Raw genomic sequence first — 26759 nt, forward strand, 5'->3', positions numbered from 1 at the left:
CTCACCATGAGGCTGGGCATAAAATAAGGGCTCAAGCAAAGGGAGGGACTGTCATTGCCCGCCCAGGCCACCCCACGTGCAGCCTGAAAGACTTCGCTTTTCCCTGCCTCAGCCCAGTTCCCCCCACACCCCCCCCCCCCCACACACACACACCCAGCCCAGGTCCCCCAGCGAAGATTGCTTAACCCAACCTCACCAGCTCTGTCCTCCTCTTCCAATGAGATCTACCTCCCCACCAGGAAAAGAGAAAAAGGGAGACAGAGGGGTTTGAAGAGAAAGAAAAGGGAGAGAGATGATTGGTGGGCGCCTTCCTCCCAGCCACCCCTTCCCTCCTGCAGACATGCTTCCCTCTCCCCTTCTTTGCTTGCACTTCAATGAGCCCAAAGAAGGGTCACCCTCCAGGGTTGGGCAGCCGTTAAAACACTTGTTTGGGGGCCATTTTTCAAATGGAAATATAACATGATATTAGTTTCAGATGTGCAACCTGATGATTGGGCATTTGTGTATATTGCAAAATGATCATCACAGTAAGTCTCGTTAACATCTGTCACCACACAGCTATACAATGTTGTTCCTTGTGATGAGGACTTTTAAGATCTACTCTCTCAGCAACTGTCAAACACGCACTACCGTATCATTAACTACATGATAATGTACATGCTGTACATTACATCCCCAGAATGTTTTTTTTTTTTAATAACTAAAAGTTTGTACCTAAAAAACACTTTTGAAATGTTTCTCACAAAGCTGTTAGTCTTCTGAAAATCAGAGACCTCCCTCCAAAAAGGAGGGCAGAGAACTGAAGATAAGGAGTTGGGAATGAATATAGGTGTGAATCAGGAGGGGTAAGAGAGCAGGAGAGGTTTCGTGAAAAAAGACAGAGAAAAAAATGAGAACAGTCAAAGTAGAATGAGGAGAAGAGAAAATATATGATGGACAGGAGATGACTGAGTCATCCATCTCTTTGAGAACAGCCCGGCAGCAGGTCAGCTGGTCTGCTCTCAAAATGACTTGGCTGAGCCAGCCTGCCCCTTCTGAGCACCCCAAGTGGTTTCTCTACTACCTGTACTTACTCAGGTTCATTTCCTACCTGCCCTTCTAGGTCAGGGACTATCAGGAAAGCAAGGAATTTGTCTAGTTTATCTTTGTGCCCCTGGGGACATACCATGCTGACTTATACACTTATGGCACTCAATACATACTGTTAATGAATGAATGTGAGTGAATGAATGAATGAATGAATGAGTCAAAACAGGCCACACTGATAATGCACTAGAATTAGCTTCCTTCTACAAAAGCCTTTTAGGGAGAGGCCTTATTAAGATCTTAAGAAATGTAGAGAAAACTTTTTTCTGGCCCACAAAAAAAAAAAAAAAAAAAAAAAAAAGTGGTTCACCCTGTTTCAAATATTAAACTTCCTTTAACTAAACCACAGTAAATAATTTTAAAAGTTCTTTCAATTCAAATGATTTTTAAAAATATTTTCAAGTGTTCTGTTCATCCTTCCAGAGTCTATTAATGGAATGTGGAAAAATAAACCCCCAAGACGTAGAGGTTTCTTTCTTCCTGGAACTGTGACTCAACAATACAAACATTCAAAACCGTTACAGAAAGGGAAAAGGTCTCTTTGAAGCGATTTCACTTCCTCGTTATGTACTGTGGTTGCCCGGGTTTGTAATTCTACCACGTTCAAAAAGATTGGAGTCTGACCACAGAAGGGCATGAACCAGCTAATCAGGGCGGACTTCACATTCACCAAGACTCAGGCCATCACCATGATGTACAGAGAGACACAACCAGACCAGACCCTCAGTAATAATAAATGTAGACCAAATGGCAAGATAGCCTTTAATATTTGTGAAAATGCTACGTATGTGTTTGTGAACATGTTAAAATTTGCCTCCTAGCTTCATTTTGATTCAGAGAGTTAGGATTTGGTCTAGCTGCAGAGAAAGTAAACATGCAATTACAATGACATAAAAGGAAGCCAGCTAATTTGGGGATTAAAAAAATAAAAATTTCTCTCGTTTTTTGGTTAATGATTATTCATCCCCAAAATGTTCCATTGCAGCATTAAGACTTATGTTCCTAAGGTTTTGACAGACTCGATAAACAAAACAGATTTAGGGAAATGAGAGTTTCCTGAACTTTCGGTGAAGATGATGAATAAAATTATCCTTGATTATGTTATCAGGGTTGCATTTGAAGACCCAGATGTACCAGATTCTGGATCAGCCATTTAAAATTCCATTCCAGATTGTGAGTGTGTTACAGAACATCAGAAAGTGACCTTACATCAGATTTAATATCTTACATATCGTCACTCATCGCATGGTGATCTATCAGGGCTGGCACAGAAGGACAGAAGATGAAACACTCTCCCTCAAAATCTTTCTTTGCTCCATTGACCAGAGCTGAAATGCTCATAGCCAAGAAATTCAGGAATGAGAGGGTGTGGACAACCTCTCAGGTGGATTTCTCCACAGTCTTCTCACTTGATGCTACCAGATGTCTGACACAGACACCCCAGGGTCACTCTCACTTAATGCCTTTGTTTAAGCTGTTTCCTCACTCGGTATGCGCAGGCCCTCTTCTATTTACCCCAACTCTGCCCAATACCCTCAGGTCTGGAGCTGGTCACATAGTTCAGTGGTTCCTACTTCACACTCTGGAGTCAGCAGAGATAGGGTTTAATTCCAGCTCTGCCACTTACTAGGTTTAAGTAGCCCTGGGGAAGAGATTTAATTTCTCTGGGCCTCATTTTTCTCATCTGTCAAATGGGAACAATCACTAGGCAGTCTTCCTTAGGGATTAAATGAACTGATGTGTGCAGAAAGCACAATGCCTGACACACATTTGGATCTAAAATTGAAATTCTACAAGTATTTATCAAGTGCCGATTACATACAGGCACTGTGCTAGGTACTGGAGATATAATTACTGACAACTACTTTTTATATTTACTACTGCAACTATTGCTATTTTCTTCCCGGGCTGTGCCAACTGACAGAATCGTTTCTTTCTCAACATCTCCAGCATGCCTAGGTCACATGTACTCCTTTAGTATTTTAATATGTGCTGCCTTATTCCTAAATTGTTTTATGTGTGTGTATCTGGTCTCTCTAGGAGAGCACAAGCTTCTTAATGAAAGAAAAAGAAATTATAGCAGAAGTCAGAAAAGTTGGGTCCTAAACACCTCTGCTACTATGACTGCTTCTTCTTGGACAAATCATGCAAACTATGTGAGTCTCATCTGCAGATTGGTAGAGTTGGTTATGAGTAGTTCATTGCTCTTCAGTTCTAAACTACATGATTTGCTTTGATTTATTGTTAATGAACATCATCTCTAAGTCATCAGTATCCACTTACAGACGCCAGAATGAATGCATGCATGTGGTCCAGTTTGGTAGATTTGGATCAAGGGTATTTTGCCTCTTCATATGTGTCTAGTGATATGAGCCTGTACCAGTAGGCTACCATCATTTCATGCCTCCTCTACATTAAGTCAAAGAATCTTTTAAAAAGAAGACTGACTACATTATCTAAATACATTATCTGACGACATTATCAAATGTATACTAATGTACACTGACTACATCATTAAAGTTTTTCACCTTTTCTGAGAAAAGAGATGGTGAAACATGGAACCAATGTGTATTTCAGAAAAGATGTCTGAACAGAACTCAAATGCACCCTTAAGATATAAACCAAACAATAAAAACAACAATGACAACCTATTGGCTATGAGAAATTTCAAAGGAAGGAAAGTTGCTTTATTATACTTTCCATATAGAGTAGACAGATTTATTTTTGATCTTTAAAATGATCATTTCTTGCCCTAGCTGATTTGGCTCAGTGGATAGAGCATCGGCCTATGGACTGAAAGGTCCCAGGTTCGATTCCGGTCAAGGGCATGTACCTTGGTTGCGGGCACATCCCCAGTAGGAGGTGTGCAGGAGGCAGCTGATTGATGTTTCTCTCTCATCGATGTTTCTAACTCTCTATCCCTCTCCCTTCTTCTCTGTAAAAAATCAATAAAATATATTAAAAAAATAAAACAATAATTTCCCTAAAATTTCCAGCATCACTTCTACACTCCCATGACATTTACCAACCCGCCGGCCTCAAAGGCACAGGGGATGAACCTCGGTCCTCCGGAGCAGACACCAATGCCTGTGATGGCATCTTCCCACAGATGCCATGTCTCTCGCTCATCTACTTAGAGAAAGGGCTCTAGCAAGAGTTGCCCCCGCCCCAATCAACCCTCCCCCACTGCTGGATCATTTCCAACAGCAAACACCTGATCTCCTACCCTCTTGAAGACCCTTCCTGACTTCACAGCTTCCTCTAGCCACCACCCCATGTCTCTGCTTCCTTTTAATTACAACTCCTCGGAATAGTTGCCTATATACTATTCTGAAGCCTACTGAAGTCCGGAAAGATTAATTTATCTACACAGTGACTTATATTAAGAGCAGAGTTTCTAATGACACCAAATGACATCTTTTTTTTCTATTAATAATGACAATAGAAAACCCCATTTGCAAGCAATCTTTAGAGAGCAATTTACAGAATATTAAGAGTTTTCACATGCATTTTCTCATCTGATTCTTATACTATTCCTGCGACTTGGGTAAGTTGTTATAGCACCATCTTATTAATGAGGAAACTGAGGCCTAGGCCGTTTGGGTAGCAACCTGCCAGGCAGGGGGCCTAGCACGGCAGCTGTGAGCACAGATTCTACAGTGAGGCTGTCTGGGTGTGAACCCTGCACCCACCAGCTGGCATCTGTGTGACTCCAAAAAGGGACTTAGTTTATTTCCACTCAGTTTCTTGTGTGTAAAAGGAGTTTACCTCTCTGGGTTGCTGAGATGCTTAACTGAGTTTATACAGAACTAGATGCCTGGTGCACAAAGATTCGTGCAAGAATGGGCCTTCCTTTCCTGGCTGCCTGGCTGCCGGCACCACCTTTGCTCCTGCCCGGAGCTGCCTTTCCGCCTTCCCACGCTGCCCAGAGGCCCAGAACAGCTGGGGCGGTGCGGAATGCCCCCGGCCGCTCTGTGCCTGTGTATGCAAATTAACCTTCCATCTTTGTTGGGTTAATTTGCATACTCACTCCTGATTGGCTGGTGGGTGTTGTGAAGGTACGGTCAATTTGCATCTTTCTCTTTTATTAGTGTAGATACTTGGCCCCCATAACTGACACATAGTAAGTTGTAAGGTTCCTATTAACCTTACTAAGTGCCCAGTGGTAGACAGACACTACTAGTTTCATATACAGAAGTGCAGGGACTCCACCACCAGGTAAATGGCCTGACACACTCTCATTTTAGCTCACAATTCTGATAATAGGTGACACCAAAGCATTTGTATTTGAAATAAACCCAGTGAGTAAAAAAATTATCAGAATATATTTTGGATCCTATAGGATAATTGTGTTTTTTTTTAAAAAAAAGGAAAAGAACTGCTGAAAGTACACCAGTGGTTTCCTGATTAGACTTACCTTGTTTGAATTTCCCAGTTTCAACGTAGGGAGAGAGAAATAATGGCTGCCCTGCGTCTCCCTTATATGGCAGGGAAACCCGGGCATTATTGTATAAGTTGCGGAACAGCCCGTCCCCACCGGGGCAGAGCACCAGCAGGACCAACAGAACAGTCGCCTTCCACATGGCACCAACTATTCCCTCGAGACCTAGGATGAAAACAACATTCCACAAATGAATCAAAAGAGTACACATCTCCCTAACCCTTTTACGCACATGCACGATAGTCATTTACCCACTCAAAACACAATCGTGTGTAAATGCCCTTTGCTACCACTTAAGTAAAATAGACCCAATCCCTGCTCACCCTGAAATTAACTGTCGAATAGGGGGTTACTCAAGGGATTTATTAAGTAGCTGGAGAAACAGTTTATATTTATAAAACCCTGGTCTGGGAAGTAAATTCAATGGAGTTGATTAACGCCTCAAGACAACAAGGGCTCAGTAACTGATCCCCAAAGGAGGGGTAGTGACAGTTCACCCACGACAGGAGGGCAGAGGACCTAGACAAGCCTTGGCAAGCTGGGATGGGTGGAACTCAGGCAGGCAGGGGGGGGGGTGGGGAGGCATCACTAGTGGGTGGGTGAGCATGAGCAAAGGTGAGACCTCAGTTGTCCACGGGCACTTTGCAGGGAAATTTAAAATAAACAAAATGGATTTCTGGTTCCCTCTGCCAGAGCTTACAAAAATCAGTACACTTTGCATCCAAGAACAAAAAGAAAGAAGGAAGACCTATCTTTAGGTCCCTGACCCTATAGCTCCCTGATAAAGAAACTCAGGAGTTAGGCCTTACGTTTTACTAACACAAAGCTTTCCAAGGATATTCAAATCTGATGTTTGCTAAGAGTGTTCATCTGGGTTGATAACAATAGGGGGTTAAAATTGCATGGCGATTTCCCTAGCTTGTAAACAAACATGCAAATTGTATTTACAATGAGCCTTCCCGTGTATTTTCAGCCGATTCCAATCTCTTAGTAACTCCACCAGGAAAGCGAGATTATCACCACCATGATTAGATAAGATAATTTGACTCAAAGGAGTGCTTCATGCAAGGCATGAAAGTGGAGAAGTCAGAACTGTAACTCAGCCAGAGTCAGCACTAGGGTCAGGTGAGTCAGGTGGAGATGCAGGGTCAAATCGCATCTTTTTATCTAAAGTTTTGACATTTGGTTCACCATGGATTTTTTGGCATTGATTTTGATTTTTTCCCCCAAGAGTATATTAAAATACTACTTATCTTGATTACTGAGTTTTGGGGGGACTGTTACATGTTACACCCAAAGGCAGGTGCCTCACTTGCTTCACCTTAATTCTGACCCTGCTAAGTATTATGACGCCTACATCAGGGTTGGTACCTTACTCGGCATCACTGCTATTTAAGCATGGTCCAAGTTCTTAGCTCTAAAGTCTAGGTAAAGTATATGAAGTGAATAAATACTCCACTCAGATTACTGGATGCAAAAAGAAATATGCAACTGTGCAAATATAATACCGGCTATTTGGTGCTTTAAAATACCAAACTATTAAAACATCTTAAAAACACAAAATGGGCAAAAGTCTATTAACCATCTGTTTATCACAACCCAATTTGGCACAATATGAAAATACTGATAGCAAATTTAAAAAGCTTTTTAGCTACATTTCCCCAATAAGATAAAAATGTATAATTATAATTGGATTGAAAATGTAATCCTTGTAAAGTCTTTCATGGTTAATTTAATAGAATTCCCCATACTTGATGTAAGCAAGCTCAATCATCTGTAGTATGTAGCTAAAAAATCATCTATAGTATGTAGCCTATTATTGACTATAATAAAGAAAATGAATTTAGAAACTTAAATTAGGTTCCCTAGAAGCCACAGGGTAATGACTACTACAGTACTAATAATTTTTTAAAATTATGTGAATTTGTTATGCTGATGTTTTAATAGCAGTTACTTTTAAGGAATGCTTGAAATCAACAATCTTACTCTAACTGGTTAGGGAAAAAAATCTGTGGTATTAAAACCATAGTGGAAGAAGCTTTTTCCAGTAAGCGGTTTTTTTCCTGGAGGCAGAAACAAGAAACTAATGATGCCGTCTAATTTCTCAGTCTTCCTGCTGCAAACCTCCAGGCCCCTTTAATGGAAGCCATTAATATTTAAATAACCGGGCTAGTTACAGACGTTCCCTTGTGAGCAGATGTTGACTCAGAGATGTTCACGAAAGGCAGAGCTGGTCTTATTTTAATTGACATATCTAATTCATAAAAGTAAGAGTTGGGTCAATTTAGAAGATTGCATTAACATTTAATTAAACAACTGTTAGAGTCATGGCTTCCCATGTAGGTGAATTAAAGCAATATTTTTCATTTCACAGTTCTCACTTAACAGTCAGAATTCCTGAATTGTGTGCTAAGCTGTCATCTCTCCTAATGAAATGAAAGCTATTACCCTGAATGGAAAAGTCTTTTTTTTTTTTTCCATAACATCCATCTCAAATGTTTTTGCTTATCCTAAACCAGCCTGGATCTTTTTACTTATTGAATACTTATTGAGTACTTTCTAAACTAATAAATCCTGTACCAGAATCTACTACCCATAGAAAGTGAAAGAAAAAATTACTCACCATACACTTTATCATATGTCTATTTGAAATAATATGAAACATTGGCACTATTTCCAGTTCAAATATACCATATTGAAGGGTTCAGACAAACTGTTCCTCTTAAGAATTGTTTAGAAACAGAATAAAATCTAGGCAAATACAAAGGAATATTGGCAGGATCAAATAAGCTAAAGGTCAGAAGTTTATGATTTGCTAACACTGTCTACTAAACCTTAAATATTACAGTTGGAAATTGTGTCCAATGTTCAATATTTAATATAAACGAAGTTATTTATCAGAGTTTTATAGAATAATAAAAACAGTCAACAATGTAACCAACTTAAGTAAGTTTCTGTACACCGAAAAGATAAAATTATATACAGCAATTAATATATCTATGACAATGCTTTGAAAATATACTAAAATATTAGGTAAAGTAAAGCAAGCTATTAAATTTGGATAGGTGGCATTTTCTCCTTATTTAATACTTCTTAAGAATTTCTAAATCTTCTACAATAATTAATCTTATAATCAGAAAAAAATAATTTTTGGTTTTGAAGACAAAGTGAAGCAACTGAGAGATGTGGCAAAAAAAAAAAAAAATGCGTGTTTCTTATTCCTTATTACTACCTGTTATGACCTCTTGCGTTTCCTAGGAGTCAGGTTCTGTTTGTTCTTTTACAATAGGTCCTTCTCTCCCTGACATTCTGAGAAGAGGAGTCCTGACCTGCTAAAGCCATAGAACCTCGGAGACTCAGGGTACATGTCCCCCTTGGTCAATGACACGGCTCTGCATAAATGTGAGATGTGCTAATAACACTTACTGTTCTTACATTTGTATTTAATTCCGCCTGAAGGAGAGTCTGCAACAGATGTGCATATAGTTGGTACTAAGCAAATATTTGTTGAACAGATGGATGCCCAAAATGAATCATGATATTTTAGACCTAGATGAGATAATACATGTTCACGTGGCCCAATTCTTTCATCTTACCAACCAGAGAGCGGAAGCCAGAGGATTAAGTAAGTGACTTGCTTAAGATTCCTCTGCTAGTGAGTAGAAGGGCCAAGTAATACTCAAAGCAAGGATTTGTTTATGGCTCAAATTCAATCTGCTTTCCGCTTTCTTGTCCTTGGTTAAGTTACATTTGAAAGGGCAGAGACTCAATTTTTGTGCTAGGCCTTCATCCTGTCCCCAGAATAACCTCCCTTCCGAGAAAAACTACAAGAAAGCAGCTAGGCCCAAATTGGGCTATACCGTAGCATGCTCCTTCACCCATCAGGTGCCAGGGCCAGCCTGGTGGGTTGAACTGGGCTGAGGTAGGGAGGTGGGAATTGAGAAAAGAAAGAAAGACAGGAGAGCGGGATTGGGAGGACTACAGATCATCGAGAGACCACAGCAAGTTTATTAACTGCGTAATGCCTTTTGTGCACAAAACACTGAATAGGAGGTCTGTCAAGAGGAATGTATTCTTTGTTCCTCTTAATCTCTAAGGGAGAGACAGAGCAGAAGGACAAATTCTCAGTACAGCAAATCTCAGTAAATAGTTACAGACTTCTTGGTAAGCTATGAAAGGTTGCTCTCATTCTACTGATAACCACCATCCAAACAAGCCTAGGAAAACTGTGTGGGTAGGGGACAGCCTTGCTAGTCCCTTCAGGTGACCTGGAACTGACCAATCGGGGTCAGCCAACTCAGGGGACCCTCCCCCTGCCCCAGACCCCTATAAAACCTTTGTCCTGTTGAAGCTCTCTCTCTCTCTCTCTCCACCTCGCCGCTGCGCCGGTGTGTGTGTGTGGGACTGAGCTCAAGCTAGCTCGAATAAAGACTCTTTGCTTTTGCATCGGACTCGACTCCCTGGTGGTCTTTGGGGATCACGAAATCTGGGCATAACACATTCAGATATTCTGACTCCTATTGTCTTGATAGATAATAACAGCCTGCAATGGTCCTAGATCCTTTCATAGACCTAGATCCTTTCATCCCCAGTAGAGGATGTAGTTAAACAAATAAAAAAGAAACATTATAAGTAAATCTTTCCAGAGAAATTTGGTTTTTGGAAAAAGTTCATACTAATCCTGCCATAACCGACTCAGTAGACCTTGGGCAAGACAGTGACTTCTGTGGGTCCCGGTCAGTGTGTTAGAACCAACAGCTAGATTTCCAGGAGCTGTGAGAACCAGTTGTTCAGTATGGCCATTGTTACAAACTACGCTATAAAAGTTTACCATTAGCCCTAGCCCGTTTGGCTCATTGGATAGAGCGTTGGCCTGCAGACTGAAAGGTCCCAGGTTCGATTCTGGTCAAGGGCATGTACCTTGGTTGTGGGCACATCCCCAGTAGGGGGTGTGCAGGAGGCAGCTGATCGATGTTTCTCTCTCATCGATGTTTCTCACTCTCTATCCCTCTCCCTTCCTCTCTGTAAAAAATCAATAAAATATATTTTTAAAAAAAGTTTACCATTAAGTAAGTTATATTGAAAAAAAGTCATAATATCAAAACTCACCACTTCTAAATTATCCTACTACATTTTCCTGTTATCTGTGTCCTGGAGTTAAGTTGTTCTGTATTTGTCAGGTGGGTGGATTACACAACAGTTTGCTACCAGGCGTTTCTTTCCAACTCTGTGTTCAGTGACACCTATTGACAACCTGCAGTCAGCCACGGTAGGAATATTTACACCATGGACATCAGCAAACACCACAAATCAGGGTTTTTCTGCCCGCCCCCCTCCCCAGAGAGCCAGTTATTGAATATACACCTGCATGTGTTGGTCTCATGTTTCTTATTTTTAAAAATAAGCTGAGGATCACTTTCTATCAACTCAAACGTAATTATAATTGAAATGACCAGCAGAAGACACAAACAGGAGCATCTTGCCGAGTCTGTGTGTGGAGGGAACCAACAACCTGCTTACATAGGCAAGGCCTCTAGGGAAGGGGCCCGCCACTGGAAGGTGTGTCCCACCAACGGAAAAGAAGCACACAGAAACTCCAGCACGAGGACAAAACCGAGCCAGCATTTCAAGCAGCCCTGTGTTCTCTTCGTCTCCCCTTCCAACTTCTCCATTTTAAATTATTCCAGTTAAAGGGTAAAATTCATTTATGTAGTAATTGTTATAGCTGAAATTCAAACAGTTACATGGGTCCCCCTCACATGTTTAATTGGCGTTAATAGCTCCCAACACAATTAAAACATTGCCCCAAACAACAAAACAGGCCAACTAGGAACAGACATTTCCACAAAATCCGTAATTAAAAAAAAAAGTACAAGAAAGTGTTCCTCTAGTTAAAAGGACTCAGTCACCTCTCAAGATTATTCCTGCATATCCACAGCATTTGGATCCTGTATTAAAGGACTACTGTGCAAACCTAAATGAAATACCAACTCAGATCCCAAATCTAGCTATTTTGCAAAAAAGATTTCCACGCAAACAAATGATAAAAGAAACCCTTTATTTTGAAGGACCCACTCTTCATCTTCCTTATGGCATCATTTTAATTTCTAAAACTGATATTTGAAGTGCTCTGTTCCCAGAGATGACGCAGCACCTGACACACCTGGTGATGGGCAACCTTTTGCACAAGTGGCACTGGGACTATACGCCTAGCGCCTTTCCACAGGCCGCCCCTCTGGCATCCCACAGTGGTGTCTCATCTTGCAAATGAATTGGGAGTGCCTGTCTCTGCCACCATACCCAGCGAAGAGAGACAAACTTGAGTTATGTGGCAGGTAGGGAAGGAAAAGAATCAGGAACTGGAGAAAATAATATTATCAGACACTGTCGTAGGACACTTTAACTTGAAATCAAACTCTAACCAGAAGGAAAACTTGAGTGGGGGTGGAAATAAAAAGTAGACATGGCCCAAAATGTTAATAACAGTTTTGAAATAGAAAAACAGAAAGACCATCCCCATGATGAAAGGCATTATCGTGATAACGATACCAATAACTTCTATCAATTATTGAATGTTCCCTATGTACTGAAACTGTGCTAATGGTTTTATATTTTTATTTCTAATCTTTACCCTGCAGGTATTATTATCTCCCATTTTACAATGAGAAACTGATCCTCAGAGAATTTAACTTACTTGCCCAAATACACACAGCTAATAAGTGGTAGAACAAGGAATTCAGGCCAGTCCTTATCTGTCTCCAAAGTCCATTTTACAGTCCCAATACCAGCAGATCCCAAAAGCTGCTACATGGGCCAAGATCCTCCTCCTTATCCAGGTAAGTTTGGAAGTACAACATACTATATCCTCCCCGAATTAAATTATTATTTTGCTGAGAAGTTGTGCTGTAAATAAATGTGTTAGAACTTTATCCTAGTACTCCCCCAAACCAACAATATTTCATTAGGAAAGGCTTTTTATTCTTGTGTAATATCGAAGAAATGGAATAGAACACCATTCTGTGAACTTTGTTTACTCAACAAAATATGTTGGAGGGACACCTTTAGCCTAGGCCCTCCCTGTTCCAAATGACCTCAAGAAAGCATCTGGGCTAACAGTGTGCAGGAGACACTGCTCTGGGTGAAGCCAGCCTTGAGGAGGCAGTGCAAAGGTCCTGAGCTGCAAGCAAGCTTTGTTTGTTGGTTGACAGGCAGAGAGTGGATGTAGGAGGAAGTGGCACATGAGTTTTGAGGGTAGTCAGGGTCAACATATGTGAAGTCTTATCTGTATTCATAGGCATTCGTTTTTGTTTTTTTTTCTAGTTTCAATGGGAGACCATTGGAGGCTTTTAAATAAAGGCGCAATACCAGGCTAATTAGAATTGTGAAATGTGAAATGATCGCTCTGGTTGTTACCCAGCATATGGACTTTAAAAGAATAAGGATTAGGAGGCTGCTGTAATAATCCAGGAGAGATGACAGAGACCCGGGTCAGGGAATATCTGTGGAGGTGGTGAGAAGTGGTCAGCTACATTTTGAAGGCACATCCATGAATATTTGTTAATAAACTGAAATATAATGGAAAGAAGCAAGGATGACTCCTAAGCCTGTTTTTTGCCCAAAGTGGATGCATGAATTGTGACGAGTTGAATTGTTTCCCCCCAGAATATATATTGAAGTCATTCAGAATGTGACCTTATTTGGAAATGGTATCTTTGCAGGTGCCGTTATGAGCCCATTCTAACTTAACTAATGAGGCTGGAGTCCAGAGAGTGATGGGAGGGTGGTACCAAGTGGGATCGGGTAGCAGATCACGGGGGTGTTTGGGCTCACTTCTTCCCAGCTCCAATGTTCCCATAAATGGTGAGGCTGGCCTCTTGCTACCTTTTTGCTCACTCTACCAGGTGGGGGAAGAGGTGGAAAATATCTGATGATAAATTTGGGGAAACTGTTAGTCTCAACTTCCTTGTTGTCGCACAGGAAGCAGTGTTTTTCTCTCTCCGCCAGGTGTGGGCCTGTGAGCAGCAGGGCAAGTCTGCTCGACTGCGGGCTTTAGTCCTAGGAAGCCCATTGTTCCAGAAGTAAAAGCTCCAATTCAACCCAGCCTCTCTCAGTAATCAAAGTGATCTATTGCTATCCACCTGCCTTGCTCTTTTGTCTTCTCAATTTCTCCAAAACTCAGGCAATGGAGAGAAGTTTGCTGTTTTGGGGCTCCCTCAGAGACTGCAACAGAATGGAATTTGGGTTTTATTCTGAGTGTAACAGGCTGGAATTTTTTTTTCAGTGCACCCCACTGTCTCTATTATGCTGCAAACATTTCATCATACACATAACGACACAAAGGCATGGGTAATAGTATCAGCATCACCCACATATCCAGAATTTGAAGCCCACACAGTATGGCTTGGCCACTCCAGCCCTGAAGGTAGAAGAGTTGATCCACAGAAATAATTTCTAAAATCTAATCAGCTAAACTATCTTCACAGGACGATCATATTCAACAAAGTCACACAAGGATGAGTTAGTGAGAACAAGAGGATACAAAACCAAATCCCCTCATTACGTATTTTAAAATCAAGTGGGTAGGGTATCCAAAGCGGAGACAATAGAAAAAGCATGGAAACACCTCTATTATCGCTTCTGTCAGCAGTTTCTAAAATCAGAAAAGCTATTTTCACTCTTTGGCTTGCTGCATTCTGACTTCGGTCCATACAATCTTGCCAAAATCATTAATGATCTCCATATCCCCAAACTCAAAACAAAAGTTTCTGCCATTATCTTAACTGATTTCTCTGACACAATGACATTACCCTTTAGGACAATTTATCGTTGACTTGCCTTCTGTAGTCTGTGCTCTCATAGATCTTCTAGAAAGTTCTCCTTCAGAGTTCCCCCTTCCTCTGCCTTCCCTTAAACATTGGGATGTCTCAGAGTCTCTCCTTGGTCATCTCGCTCCACTCTCTCTCCAGGGTAATCTCATCGCTTTAAGTAGCACCTTCTACTGACACCGCTCGGAATAATAGCTCTTCTTAAAAGCCTAGCCTCATCTATCCAACTGCCTGCCACACATTTCCACCCGAGGCCCCTGGGCACAGTGAACGCAACTTGTCAAAGTGGAACCTAACCCTTGTGCTAAGGCATAGTGAATTGAACACATTTATTTCTGCCCCCTCATAAACCTGCTCTAGAGTGAAGTTAAGACATTTTTTAAAAGGTATAAATCCTACGGCCCATGAGAACAGGAGAAACAACAGCACATAACGCAGGTCAAATTTTGTTGCCGTGAGATGGAAAGGGAACGAATGGTGTGCAGAGAATGAAAGCAGAATATAGATGAGGCACCAGCTAATGCATGTTGCAAAGCCACAGAAAAGCCCAGACGTTCTGAGTGCTGGAGACTGCAGAAGGCAAAGGCGAGACCGGGGCTGCAGAGGAGGATTGGTCCAAGTCTGTAACAGCAGGCAAAGGCTCAGATCCCACCGCCCCCTGCCTGGCTCTTACTTATTCTGTAAAACACTTACTCTTGGAAAAATTAAACCAGGGGAACTCTAGACTTGAGAATAGTAAATATAGTAAAAACTGGGGAAGAGGCACCCAATTTAAAGCTGTCTCCACACTGACATACCCTGAACACTCCCCTTTGAACTTGAACGTGCCTTGAACCCAGGCCTTGACCACTCAGCTCTAAGAAGGCTGGCAGCACGCACTCTGTGCCTCCATCCCTCATCCTGCGCAGGAGCCTGAGGACTCCTCTCTGGGATCACTGGAACCTCTTAGAAAAAGGACCTAGCAACACGGATGTGTGAGGTCCTCCGTGGGACTTCTTGGTCCTGCCAACTAATTCCATGGAACCAGGGAGCTGCTGGTAAGTCCCTTGGACACAGCAAAACTTACAGTCAGTGACTTCGTTTCTCACATTTCATATACAACCAGACTGCAAAGAACCACTGCACATTAGAAAGAAAGTCTCTAATTTAAAAGAAAAAACAAAGGAAACGACTTGAACAAAAACAAAAACAAAACAAAACAAAACACCTCAAAAGAAACAGTAAGGCATGAAATAGGGTAGCCCTTCAAAAACAACAAAAAAATTATTTAAAGGAATAAGCGTAGACGTTGCATTCATTAAGTAGCAGAAAGTTGTCTTGAAAAGAGACAAAGAACAAGAACACACTCCTGAAAATTAAAAATAGGGTAATAGCACTTTTAAAATTTTGATAAAAGAAGGGACAAAAAAGTCACAGAAATCTCCCAGAAAATATAAGGACAAAAATATAAGAGGAAAAAAGGTCATTAGGAGATTTGTTCTGGAAGACCAATATCTGAGTAATGGGCATTCTAGAAAAAGAAGGCAGATAAAATTCAGGGGAGGAGATTATTAAAGTATTAGTACAAAAACATTTAGCAGAAGTATGGACATGTTTCGCAGAATTAAAGGGATGACAATTTTCCCAGATCAAGGCATGGAAAGACATGAAACAGTTTCCAGGAACAAAAAGACTACATAAACTGAGAGCGAGAGAGCGCGAGAGAGAAAAGAACAAACATTAAAAGACTTTCGGCGCTAGACTTTTCAAAAGCAGCAACAGCAGCTAAAATACATTGCAGGGAGGGGTGGGCAACGGCTTCTAAATGGTAAGAGGAAAGTGAATTTTAAGCTAGAATTGTATACTCAGCCAAACTATCTAACAAGTGTAATGATAAAGAATGTTCAGGTGTACATCTGTTTTTTAAAATTGGTTCTCATATACCATTTCTCAGAAACCTAGTGGCAAATGTGTTCCACCAAATCGAGGAAGTAAAGTAAAAAAGAGAATGATGTGGCATCCCAGGAGCAGGGGAACTAACAGGACAGAGGTCCCAGGATGACAGCTCTACCTAAAGGCCACCCATGCAGATTGGAGCAGTGAGACAGAGCAATCCACAGGGAAGGATCGAAGAAAAAAAAAAAAAAGCATGTAATTAACTACCTCATGCGTTTTTGTGAAAAATCATATCCATAAGGATACTACAGTTCTGTCAGCAGGCTTGGACAGAAGTCCTGATAATTACATAGAAAACATCAAAAAAGAGGCAATTATTAACTCAATGAAGAATATCAAACTGTACAAGAAAGGTATTGCAATGAGAGCATACTACTTAGCTCAGCAGTGAGCAACACTTACATAATAAAGTCCTCAATGGGAACAAATTTAGCTACAACAACGAATTCTGTAACCATTGGTCAGGATAGAGGATAGGCAAGTTGAGATAAGTTAGGTAAGAGTGATAAGTTCTCACCTTAACAGACAAATACCTCAAGTTGATTTTTTTTTTTAAGTACAACTCTAAATCAAGAAAGAATTCAAGAAATCAAGAAATAGATTAGGCAGATTACTGAGAAATTTGGAGGTAAACACTAGAAGACACAGGTGAAAGCCTGGGACGAGACTTCAGATGAAAGAGCAGTGTGGAGAGCAGTAGAAAGAGGAATACAATTTTTTGCCATGAGAATGGTACTATGACTTGGACTTTTCACCCATGGGTGTGAATTATGTTGACAGAAATCAAAAGTAGTTAACTGTAACTCAAAAAAGTAAACTTATTACCTTCTTCCCTAAACATGTCTCTACTTCCCTATTTCGTCTTGATTGGAAATACTCAAGCTCTGAAGCTGGACATCCCAGACGGACTGACTTCTCCGCCTCCCTCTTGCTGCCTTTCCACAGCCAACCAACCACCACTGCATGTCTTGGATGTTTTTCAAATTCTTCCTCTCCTCTCTAACTCTACTCCCAGTTCCGAATCCAGGTCCTTACCATTACTTACCTGGACCAATGCGAATCTCCAAGCTAATATTTAACCCTGACTTTAATGCCTACTTGAATGACTTCCCCCACTCTCCTCATTTGCTGTTGTCTCTCTATGTCCTTGGGCTGTGGGTGTTACACTTTTTCCAACTTTGTTGCATGGCAATAGATAACCATGACCTGAGGCAAGATATAAGCAGAGAGTGGAAAGTGCTAAAGAGCAGGAAGAAGCTAGAGACATCATGGAGAGGTGATTACAGGGGATGTTGGAAGTGTGTTCAGTCTTCACCCTCCAGTGACGAGAAACTACCTAGGGCTTCATATTTGTAAAGAATACTCTGGCCATGGTGCAAGGATGGACTTAAACTACAAAGACAGAAGGGAGATAAACTATTTAATGGGCTTTATAATAACCCAGAAGAAAGGTGATGATGCCAGGCAGGGGATAGTAATAGTGTAAACAGGGAAGATTAAAAATAAATAACTAGGAGGTAAAATTAGCAGGATCTTGTGAGTGATGAAATATTATATGTTGAAATAGAACAGAATCTAGGATGACTCCCAAATCTGACTTAGATGGCTAGGCAGACGGTGGCATCATTAACGAAGATTTCTCACTGTGTGATTTTTGTGTGAAACTAATGCATTAGTACATTCGTGTGTGTGTGTGTTGTGTGTGTGTGTGTGTGTGTGTGTGTGTGTGTATGAGACAGACAGAGACACAGGGAATACCAGATCCCTGAGAAAGTGGAAATCAGCTCCCTGCTAATCACAATGTGATGTTCCCCACAGAACACCGACAATGCTTCTACACACCCGAGGCCACACTGCCACTGCCAGATGACTGACAGCCCTTTCTTTTGCGCAGTCCTGGTTTCTTACCAACGTGCCCGAGCCCCACTTGTTCCTCCCCTTCCTGAACAAAGATTGCTGAGTGGTTAGCTGCTGAATTGCCATGGCTACTTGACAACAGCCCATCCAGGGTCCCCTCTTCACTGGCTCCTCCTTTGACCCAATCAGCACACGGCCAAACCTTTCTGAGTCCCCTACCTACATCCCTGGTCCTTTGACCTGGTGTCTTCCTTTGCTGCAAGCAGGCTAATAAAATGAACGGTGTCATTGCAAGTGTATCCCTGGTAGTCTTTCATCCGTGAGCTTCAACATGCCCTTGAAAGATGTGTTGAGACCAGGTAGAGAAGTTAGGGAGACCACAGCATACAGAGAGGAGAGGCAATAAATCCAGAGTGTCAGGGCAGCTGCTGGCTTTCTTATTCTGAGACTGGCCCCCATTCCCGAGTGTACAGAACTCTCTCCCAAGCCAAGCCAATTCTACAAACACTCCAATCCTTACAGGGAGAGAGAAAACATTATTTCCAGTTGGTTTGCTGAGTGATAATACTATTCTTCATCAAGAAACTCAGGCAGGAAATTGTTTCATTTTCAGAATTAGCTATGACTGTCACTTTCCGTATGTGTCAAATATCAACTTTGCACCATGGGGTCCACACAAGCCTCAGAATGGGTTAGTCTTTAACTTTCTACATTTCTTGTTGCTCAGCTTTGGTGAAGCACAATCACATTTCCTGCTCCCTTCAAACACAGCGAGTCCCCCACACTCTTTTCCACACACAGTTTTCTCTCCTTTAATAGAATTCAATTCATTAGAGATTTTCTGGGCAGATGATGAACTATGATATACTTTGCTAAAATTCGTGGAGTCAGAGGTGAAAATGATACAGTACTTGCCTTCACGGAGAAGAGACCGGCACAAACCCAGAACTCCAGGCAGACTGGGCATGTGCTAGAATAAGGTACAAGAAGCTCAGTTCTCTAAACCACTACTAATCAGCACTGCGCTCAATGCAAGTTCTCATGGGTGGTGACCTCACTCCCAACCCAAATCCTATATTGCTCAGTGGGCAACTGGCCACTTTCAATTTCAGGAAAGAAAATGGAGCACAATCCTTATGTCTGAGTCAATTATAATCGATGACAGTCAATACAATCTTGCTGGAGGCCCCAGATCCTACCCCACCCTCTCTCCAAAGTCTCACAATGGAAGGAAAGTAGGGAGAAAGGAGAAAGTGACCATAGATATATAAATGAGCAGGACAATGGGAAAAGCAGAAGACTGATGGAATAAAACACACAAGCAAAACTAGAGCTTTCCTCTAGTTCACTCTAAAAGAACTCAGCAGAGGACTGAATGTGTGATCTTAAGGAGAACTAATGAAGTGAGTGTTAAGCTTAGCTGTAGGAGTAGGCATTTCTGAGGCAGTTTGACAGAGTTCAAGAAGTGGGGTGGAAATAAGAAAGGGCCAGAGGGCAGAGTTAATAACCAACTGAGGGGCCACACCAGAGGGGCCACAAGAAAAACCCCGTGTGTGCAAACATTTAACATGATGCCTGCACACAGTAAGCATGTATGTATTTCATCTCATGTATCTATCTGTCCACTCAGAACAGAAGTACTCTGTCTAAAGGTACATAGCTTTGAGGTATCAGAGCCACACTTGAAGGTAAATAAACATGCTCTCTCTTTTAAGTGCACTAGGCTTCCTATAAAGAATGGGGCATTTCTGTGGGTATTTGGGTGCTAATAAATGGGTATGTGCTGTTTTCTGAGGCAATAACTAAGCTCTCCTTCCCTCACTTAGTTCTGTGCACACCAGAGTAGCATTCAACAGTGTTTTCGTTTCCTCTGACAAATGCTATGCTTCTGGAAACAAAAAGTCATTAACAAAATACTGTCATGCTGTTTGCTTCTGTGGGAGGCACTCAGACAGACAGGAGCGGAACAAGGAGATGGGCCAGGTACAGAAGGTCACCAAGGCGGAGAGTCCTGGGTGCCTAGCAAAGGACAATTGTAGGGTGGGACCTCTCTCCCAGGGTGAATACCTTGCTTATGCAGTTTGGACCCCCTGCCCTTTCCTCCCTAGAGATAACATCTAGGCCTCAGTTGTAGTTCAGCTCCAGGCCCAGAAAAACAGCAAAAGCAGCCACAGCTGCCCTCAGGACCAGCTGTATTGAAGAGTGACCCCCTGCCCTGGTGCTGGCCAATCAATCCGTGGAGACCACAACCCTGAATGGACACACCTGGAAAGCTACTGAACATTCTATTGAGATCTTCCCCTGGGACCTCCCCTAAAATCTGCACCGTTAAAACCCTCAGGAGGGAGGACCCAGTGTGATCTCCTCCCAGGGGCAAGCCAGTGCCTTTCCCTTTCCTTTTTCCCTCCTCTTTTCCCCTCCTTCTCCCGTCTCCCTCCCCTTCTCCCCCTTTCTCTCCTCCTCTATGCCCCCCTCCCTGCCCCAGGCATGTTACCATTAGCTTCCTCACTCCCAAGCTCCAAGGGCCCTTCCTTTACCTCCATAACACACTTCCTAAGCCCATCTCTTCTAGGAATTACTTCTTCTACCTCTGATTTACCAAATAAACGTTCTCTTCCAGTCTGGATCTTGGCTCTGAATTCTTTTCCTGGCCGGAACCCAAGTATGAAGGTTGCTAAACCTAGGTTTGGTGTGACTCCCTGGTCAGATACCTGGTGCCATTCCCACTGCCTGCAACACTTCTTGTTTTTATTTTTTCAAGGGGAGTGAACTGGTAAGCCCAGTGGACTTGCTTAATACTCTTCTACATCATTGGAACCTCCTGTCAGACAAAGCTCACTTCTCTCTCAGGCTATCAAATCAGGCCAGTAGAAACCCACGCAAACTGGTTTAGAAGCCAGATTCACATATATTGGGGTCCGCCCCTCCAAAACAGCCAATTCCTTATGGAAGAAGAGTAAAATGGCTTCTTACGAAGAACACTGGCATTCTGTATAAAGGGTTTCCCCTGGGCTTAGGTCAACCTGGGGGGGAAGTCTAGAAAGCCCAAACAGCCAAGGGGCTTGACAACCGTACAGACTCATGCGCCAACAAAGCCAGTGCGGTCTACTTTAAGGAAAAAAAGTTCCGATTCCTATTTAAACAACTTTCTCAAAAGTGACTTTTCAAGTTAGTAAAATGCATTCTCGTTGGATCTCTTTTTCCTCCTAACATCTCTTCTTACTCATCACACACACACACACACACACACACACACACACACACTAAAAAATAGGTGTACATTTAAGGGGAGAGGGTGTTCAGACAGGAATGGAGAGGGAGAGAGAGAGAGAAACATCAATGATGAGAGAGAATCATTGATTGGCGGCCTCCTGCACGCCCCCTACTGGGGATCAAGCCTGAAACCCAGGCATGTGCCCTGAATTGAACCTGAGACCCTTCAGTCCCCAGGCCAAAGCTCTATCCACCGAGCCAAACTGGTTAAAGAAACAACACGTGTCTTTTTAAATGTGCAGAGACTAAAAGTAGTGAATTCAAATAATCTGCTCAAGGTCACCAATTCGTAAAAGGCAGAGCTGGGATTCGGATCCATAAATATGGCAAAAGCCCATTTTCCCCGTGAGACCAAGTTGACCTTAAAGGTGCTGGCGCTCCCATTTCTCTGCACATCCCACTGGCTCCCAGGAGTCCCCTCAAGGCCCGATCCACTGGGCAGGGAGCTGTCGCCTGTCCCACGCCCCTGGTTTCCCCCTCATCCTACATTCCAGAAAAAATAGTCTTTCTGGTGTGCCTTCCTTCCTTCGCTCAAGCCAACTCTCCTTTTGTGGGGCGCACTCCAATCAAAGGCATCCTCCGCTCCCACTTCTCCACAGCACCCCGGAATCAAAACGTCCCAAAGAGGGACTAAGGACGAAGGAGACGGTGAGTAATGGAAAGGCCCCACCGCTTCATGCTTCCCTGGAGGGGAGGAGGTGCTCCTGGACTAGGAGGCGCCTCCCGATCTGGAAGAAACCGGGGTACCAGCGCCTCGGCTCCTGCCTGGCGCCTTGCGGGTATTCCCAGGGCTGGGCGCGCGCAGGGCAGAGGACCCAGCCTCCGCAGTACCCCACCCTGGAAATGCTGAGCCTGCCAGGCCCACCCGTCCTCGGTAGTATTCCCTCGCGCTTTCTCCTTCCTTCTGCGGGCGAGGGCTCCAGAGACCACCCGCCCTGCACTCCCTGCGTCTGGGAACGTGGCGAGGACCCGCCCCGCTGCGCCCGCACCCGGCGCACTTACGCAGGGCAGTGGCGCTCCTTCCCGCCTCGGTGCGCGCAGACCCGAGCCCGCGGGTTCCCCCGGTCAGAAGAGGCAAGGCAGCCCTCCCCTCGCACCTCCCAGTCACCAGTGCCCTGCAGCACGCCAGCTTTTAAGGGCCCTCTCAGCGACGCACGTGACCCAGGTTTCTGGGGCCCAAGGTAGGTCCCCACCCCTCTTCACCCCCCCCCGCCCCCCCCACCGCGACCTGGCCTCGCCCAGTGATCACTTCCCATCCTGGGAGCAGCCTGCAGCCCCGCCCCCGGGGGAGGGGAGGGAATCTTAAAAATGAACGGAGGAAGGTGGGCAGAGGTCAACTCCGTGGGTTTGTTCCTCTCTGCGTTTTGATTTTCTCTCCTGCGTTTAAAAAGCTGCTGCCTTAGAATCTCAACACTGCATTTCGAAATTATTGCCTCACAGGAGCGTTAGCTTGCAAGCTGTTTGCATCTGGAAACCCAGTGGTGTTTCACTCCCGCCGTTTGAACAGCCCACGCGCATTCTTGGATGGTCCACAGTCCCAGCACTAACCTGAGAGCAGTGAGTGCCAGCACCGAGTGCAGAGAGCTTTCTCTGCGTTACTTACTGCACGGGAATCCGAGGGCACCCGGAGGTGCTATTACCGTAATTAGCCCCATTTTGCAGGCGGGACACTGAGATTGAGAGGTTAGGGATCCCACTGAGAGTCACATCTCTTGTAAGCGACCTGAGTACTTATTAGTAATGACCATCACTGGGTGCTGGGCACTGAGCCAGACTCGGGGGGAAGATAGAATGCAAAGGTATTGCAAGCAGAAAAGACAAAACACACAATCCTTCCCATGTCTAAGTCCCCCAGATGCCCTGGGGCTCAGAGATGGCACAGTTATTTAGAAGACCCCAGTCTAGCCACCTGGCTTTGAATCCTGGCTCTGCTATTTAGCTGCTAGCTCTTATCCATTTTTTGGTGAAAGAAAGAAAGAGAGAAAGGGAGGAAGGGAGGAAGGGAAGGGGGAGGGGGGAGGAGAGAGAGGGGAGGAAGAGAGGAAGGAAGGAAGGAAGGAAGGAAGGAAGGAAGGAAGGAAGGAAGGAAAAAAAAGTGCCCATGCTCCCATGCTCCTTTGCAGAGGTGGAGTCTGCTTTGGCTCTTTAAATCAGGGCTGGCTCTGTGACTGGTTTGACCATTAGAATGTGGACAAGTGCCAGTTCCATGGCAGGAATCAAAGGGCTTGGCAGCTTCTGCGTGGAGACTGCCGCCTTCTGACTCCCCTGCGCAGGGTGGGTCCTGGAAAGAGAGGTTCCAGGCAGGAGAACTGAGGCAGCTCAGAGACGGCAGCACCACCTGGGAGAAGGTGAGAGAAGCCCTCCCCACTTCCCAGGTCAGCCGCCCCTCCAACTGAGCGCTGCTGCCTGGGTGAGCCCCGGTGAAGCCACCAGCACTGAAGCTCCACCAACCCACCAGTCAGGGAAAGACCCCAATCCCTGCTTTAAGCCACTTGGGTTGGTTATACAACTAAGGCTAACTTTAGCACTGACTGTGACCTGAACAGATTAATGTCACTGAGTCTCGGTTTTCTCCTAAGTACCTCCTTTATGGGGTGTTGGTGAGGGCTAAACGAGGCTCTGCACAAACCACCTGGCCCCAGGATGTGCGGCCATCACTATTCACCATCGTAGGTTCTCCCACTGACCTCTTTTTAAAATTTTATTTCTTTATTGATTAAGGTATTACATATGTGTCCTCATCCCTCCATTAACCCCTCAACCCCCCCTTACTCATGCCCTCACCCCCCTGGTGTTCATGTCCATTGGTTAGGCTTATATTCATGCATACAAGTCCTTTGGTTGATCTCTCCTCCTTACACCCACTCTCCCCTACCTCCCCTCTGAGGTTTGACAGTCTGATTGATGCTTCTCAGTCTCTGGATCTGTCCCTGGATCTGTCCCTGTTCATCAGTTTATGTTGTTCATTATATTCCACAAATGAGTGAAATCATGTGATACTTTCTCTGACTGGCTTATTTCACTTAGCATAATGCTCTCCAGTTCCATCCATGCTGTTGCAAATGGTAAGAACTCCTTCTTTTTTTACTGCAGCGTAGTATTCCATTGTGTAGCTGTACCACAGTTTTTTTTTTAAATATATTTTATTGATTTTTTACAGAGAGGAAGGGAGAGGGATAAAGAGTTAGAAACATCGATGAGAGAGAAACATCGATCAGCTGCCTCCTGCACACCCCCTACTGGGGATGTACCCGCAACCAAGGTACATGCCCTTGACCGGAATCGAACCTGGGACCTTTCAGTCCGCAGGCCGACGCTCTATCCACTGAGCCAAACCAGTTAGGGCTGATGTACCACAGTTTTTTAATCCACTCATCTGCTGATGGGCACTTAGGCTGTTTCCAAATCTTAGCTATGGTGAATTGTGCTGCTATGAACATAGGGGTGCATATATCCTTTCGATTGTTTTTTCTGGTTTCTTGGGGTATATTCCTAGAAGTGGGATCGCTGGGTCAAATGGGAGTTCCATACTGTTCTCCACAGTGGCTGCACCAGTCTGCATTCCCACCAGCAGTGCACGAGGGTTCCTTTTTCTCCGCATCCTTGCCAGCACTTGTCGTTTGTTGATTTGTTGATGATAGCCATTCTGACAGGTGTGAGATGGTACCGCATTGTCGTTTTGATTTGCATCTCTCGGATAATTAGTGACTTTGAGCATGTTTTCATATGTCTCTGGGCCTTCCTTCTGTCCTCTTTGGAAAAGTTTCTATTTAGGTCCGTTGCCCATTTCTTGATTGGGTTGTTTATCTTCCTTTTGTTGAGGTGTATGAGTTCCCTGTAAATGTTGGAGATTCAACCCTTATCAGTGATGCCATTGGCAAATATGTTCTCCCATGCAGTGGGCTCTCTTGTTGTTTTGTTGATGGTTTCTTTTGCTGTGCAGAAGCTTTTTATTTTGATGCAGCCCCATTTGTTTATTCTCTCTTTATTTTCCATTGCCCTAGGGGCTGTATCAGTGAAGAAGTTCCTTTGGCATATGTCTGAGATTTCTCTGCCTGTGGATTCCTCTAGTATTTTTACGGTTTCCCGTCTTATGTTTAAGTCCTTTACCCATTTTTAGTTTATTTTTGTGTATGGTGTAAGTTGGTGGTCTAGTTTCATTTTTTTGCATTATCTGTCCAATTTTCCCAACACCATTTGTAGAAGAGACTGTCTTGACTCCATTTTATGTTCATACCTCCTTTGTCGAATATTAATTGAGCATAGTGATTTGGGTCGATTTCTGGGTTCTCTATTCTGTTCCATTGATCTATATGTCTGTTCTTATGCCAGTACCAGGCTGTTTTAAGAACAGTGGCTTTGTAATACAGCTTGATATCTGGTATTGAGATCCCACCTACTTTGTTCTTCTTTCTCAGGATTGCTGCAGCTATTCAGGGTCTTTTTTTATTCCAGATGAATTTTTGGAGAGTTCGTTGTTGGTCTGTGAAATATGCCATTGGTATTTTCATAGGGATTGCATTGAATCTATAGATTGCTTTGGGTAGTATGGACATTTTGATGATGTTGATTCTACCAATCCATGAACACGGTATGTTTTTCCATCTGTTTATGTCTTCCTCTATCTCTTTTTTCAGTGTCCTGTAGTTTTTCGTACATAGGTCTTTTACCTCCTTAGTTAAGTTTATTCCTAGGTATCTTAATTTTTTTGGTGCGATGGTAAATGGGATTGCTTTTTTAGTCTCTCTTTCTGTAAGTTCACTATTGGTGTAAAGAAATGCCATAGATTTCTTGGCATTCATTTTGTATCCTGCTAAATTGTCGAATTCATTTATTAAGTCTAATAATTTTTTGATGGAGTCTTTAGGGTTTTCTATGTACAATATCATGTCATCTGCAAATAGGGACAGTTTTACTTCTTTTTTTCCAATTTGGATGCCTTTTATTTCTTCTTCTTGTCTGATTGCAATGGCTAGTACTTCCAGTACTATGTCAAACAGGAGTGGTGAGAGTGGGCATCCCTGTCTTGTTCCTGTTCTTAGGGGAAATGGTTTTAGTTTTTGTCCATTGAGTATGATGTTGGCTGTGGGTTTGTTATATATGGCTTTTATTATTTTGAGGTATGATCCTTCTATTCCCACCTTGCTGAGAGTTTTTATCAAGAAGGGGTGTTGGATTTTGTCAAATGCTTTTTCTGCATCAATTGATATGACTATGTGATTTTTATCTCTCAATTTGTTTATGTGATGTATCACGTTTATTGATTTGCGGATATTATACCATCCTTGCATCCCTGGGATAAATCCTACTTGGTCATGGTGTATGATCTTTCTGATGTATTC

The 26759-nt window shown here is 43.2% G+C and overlaps 1 protein-coding gene across 3 annotated transcripts in view; it reads right to left on the reverse strand.

Moving 5' to 3' along the window:
* CPVL (carboxypeptidase vitellogenic like) overlaps positions 1–23027 on the reverse strand; it is a 106684-nt gene extending 83657 nt beyond the window's left edge. The window contains exons 1-2 of one of the 3 annotated variants that reach the window (XM_080664378.1): positions 22966–23027; positions 5504–5692 (exon numbers count right to left, since the gene is read on the reverse strand). In XM_080664378.1, coding sequence (XP_080520504.1) covers positions 5504–5669 — 166 coding nt within the window. In that variant the 5' untranslated portion in view covers positions 5670–5692; positions 22966–23027. Of the gene's footprint in view, positions 1–5503; positions 5693–22419; positions 22638–22965 lie in introns of those variants that run through there. The other 2 variants (XM_080664377.1, XM_080664376.1) reach the window with 2 other exon arrangements.
* Between the last annotated feature and the right edge of the window lie 3732 nt (positions 23028–26759).

Source organism: Plecotus auritus (assembly GCF_963455305.1).
Source record: "Plecotus auritus genome assembly, chromosome: 4".
In the NCBI taxonomy this organism is placed as follows: domain Eukaryota; kingdom Metazoa; phylum Chordata; class Mammalia; order Chiroptera; family Vespertilionidae; genus Plecotus; species Plecotus auritus.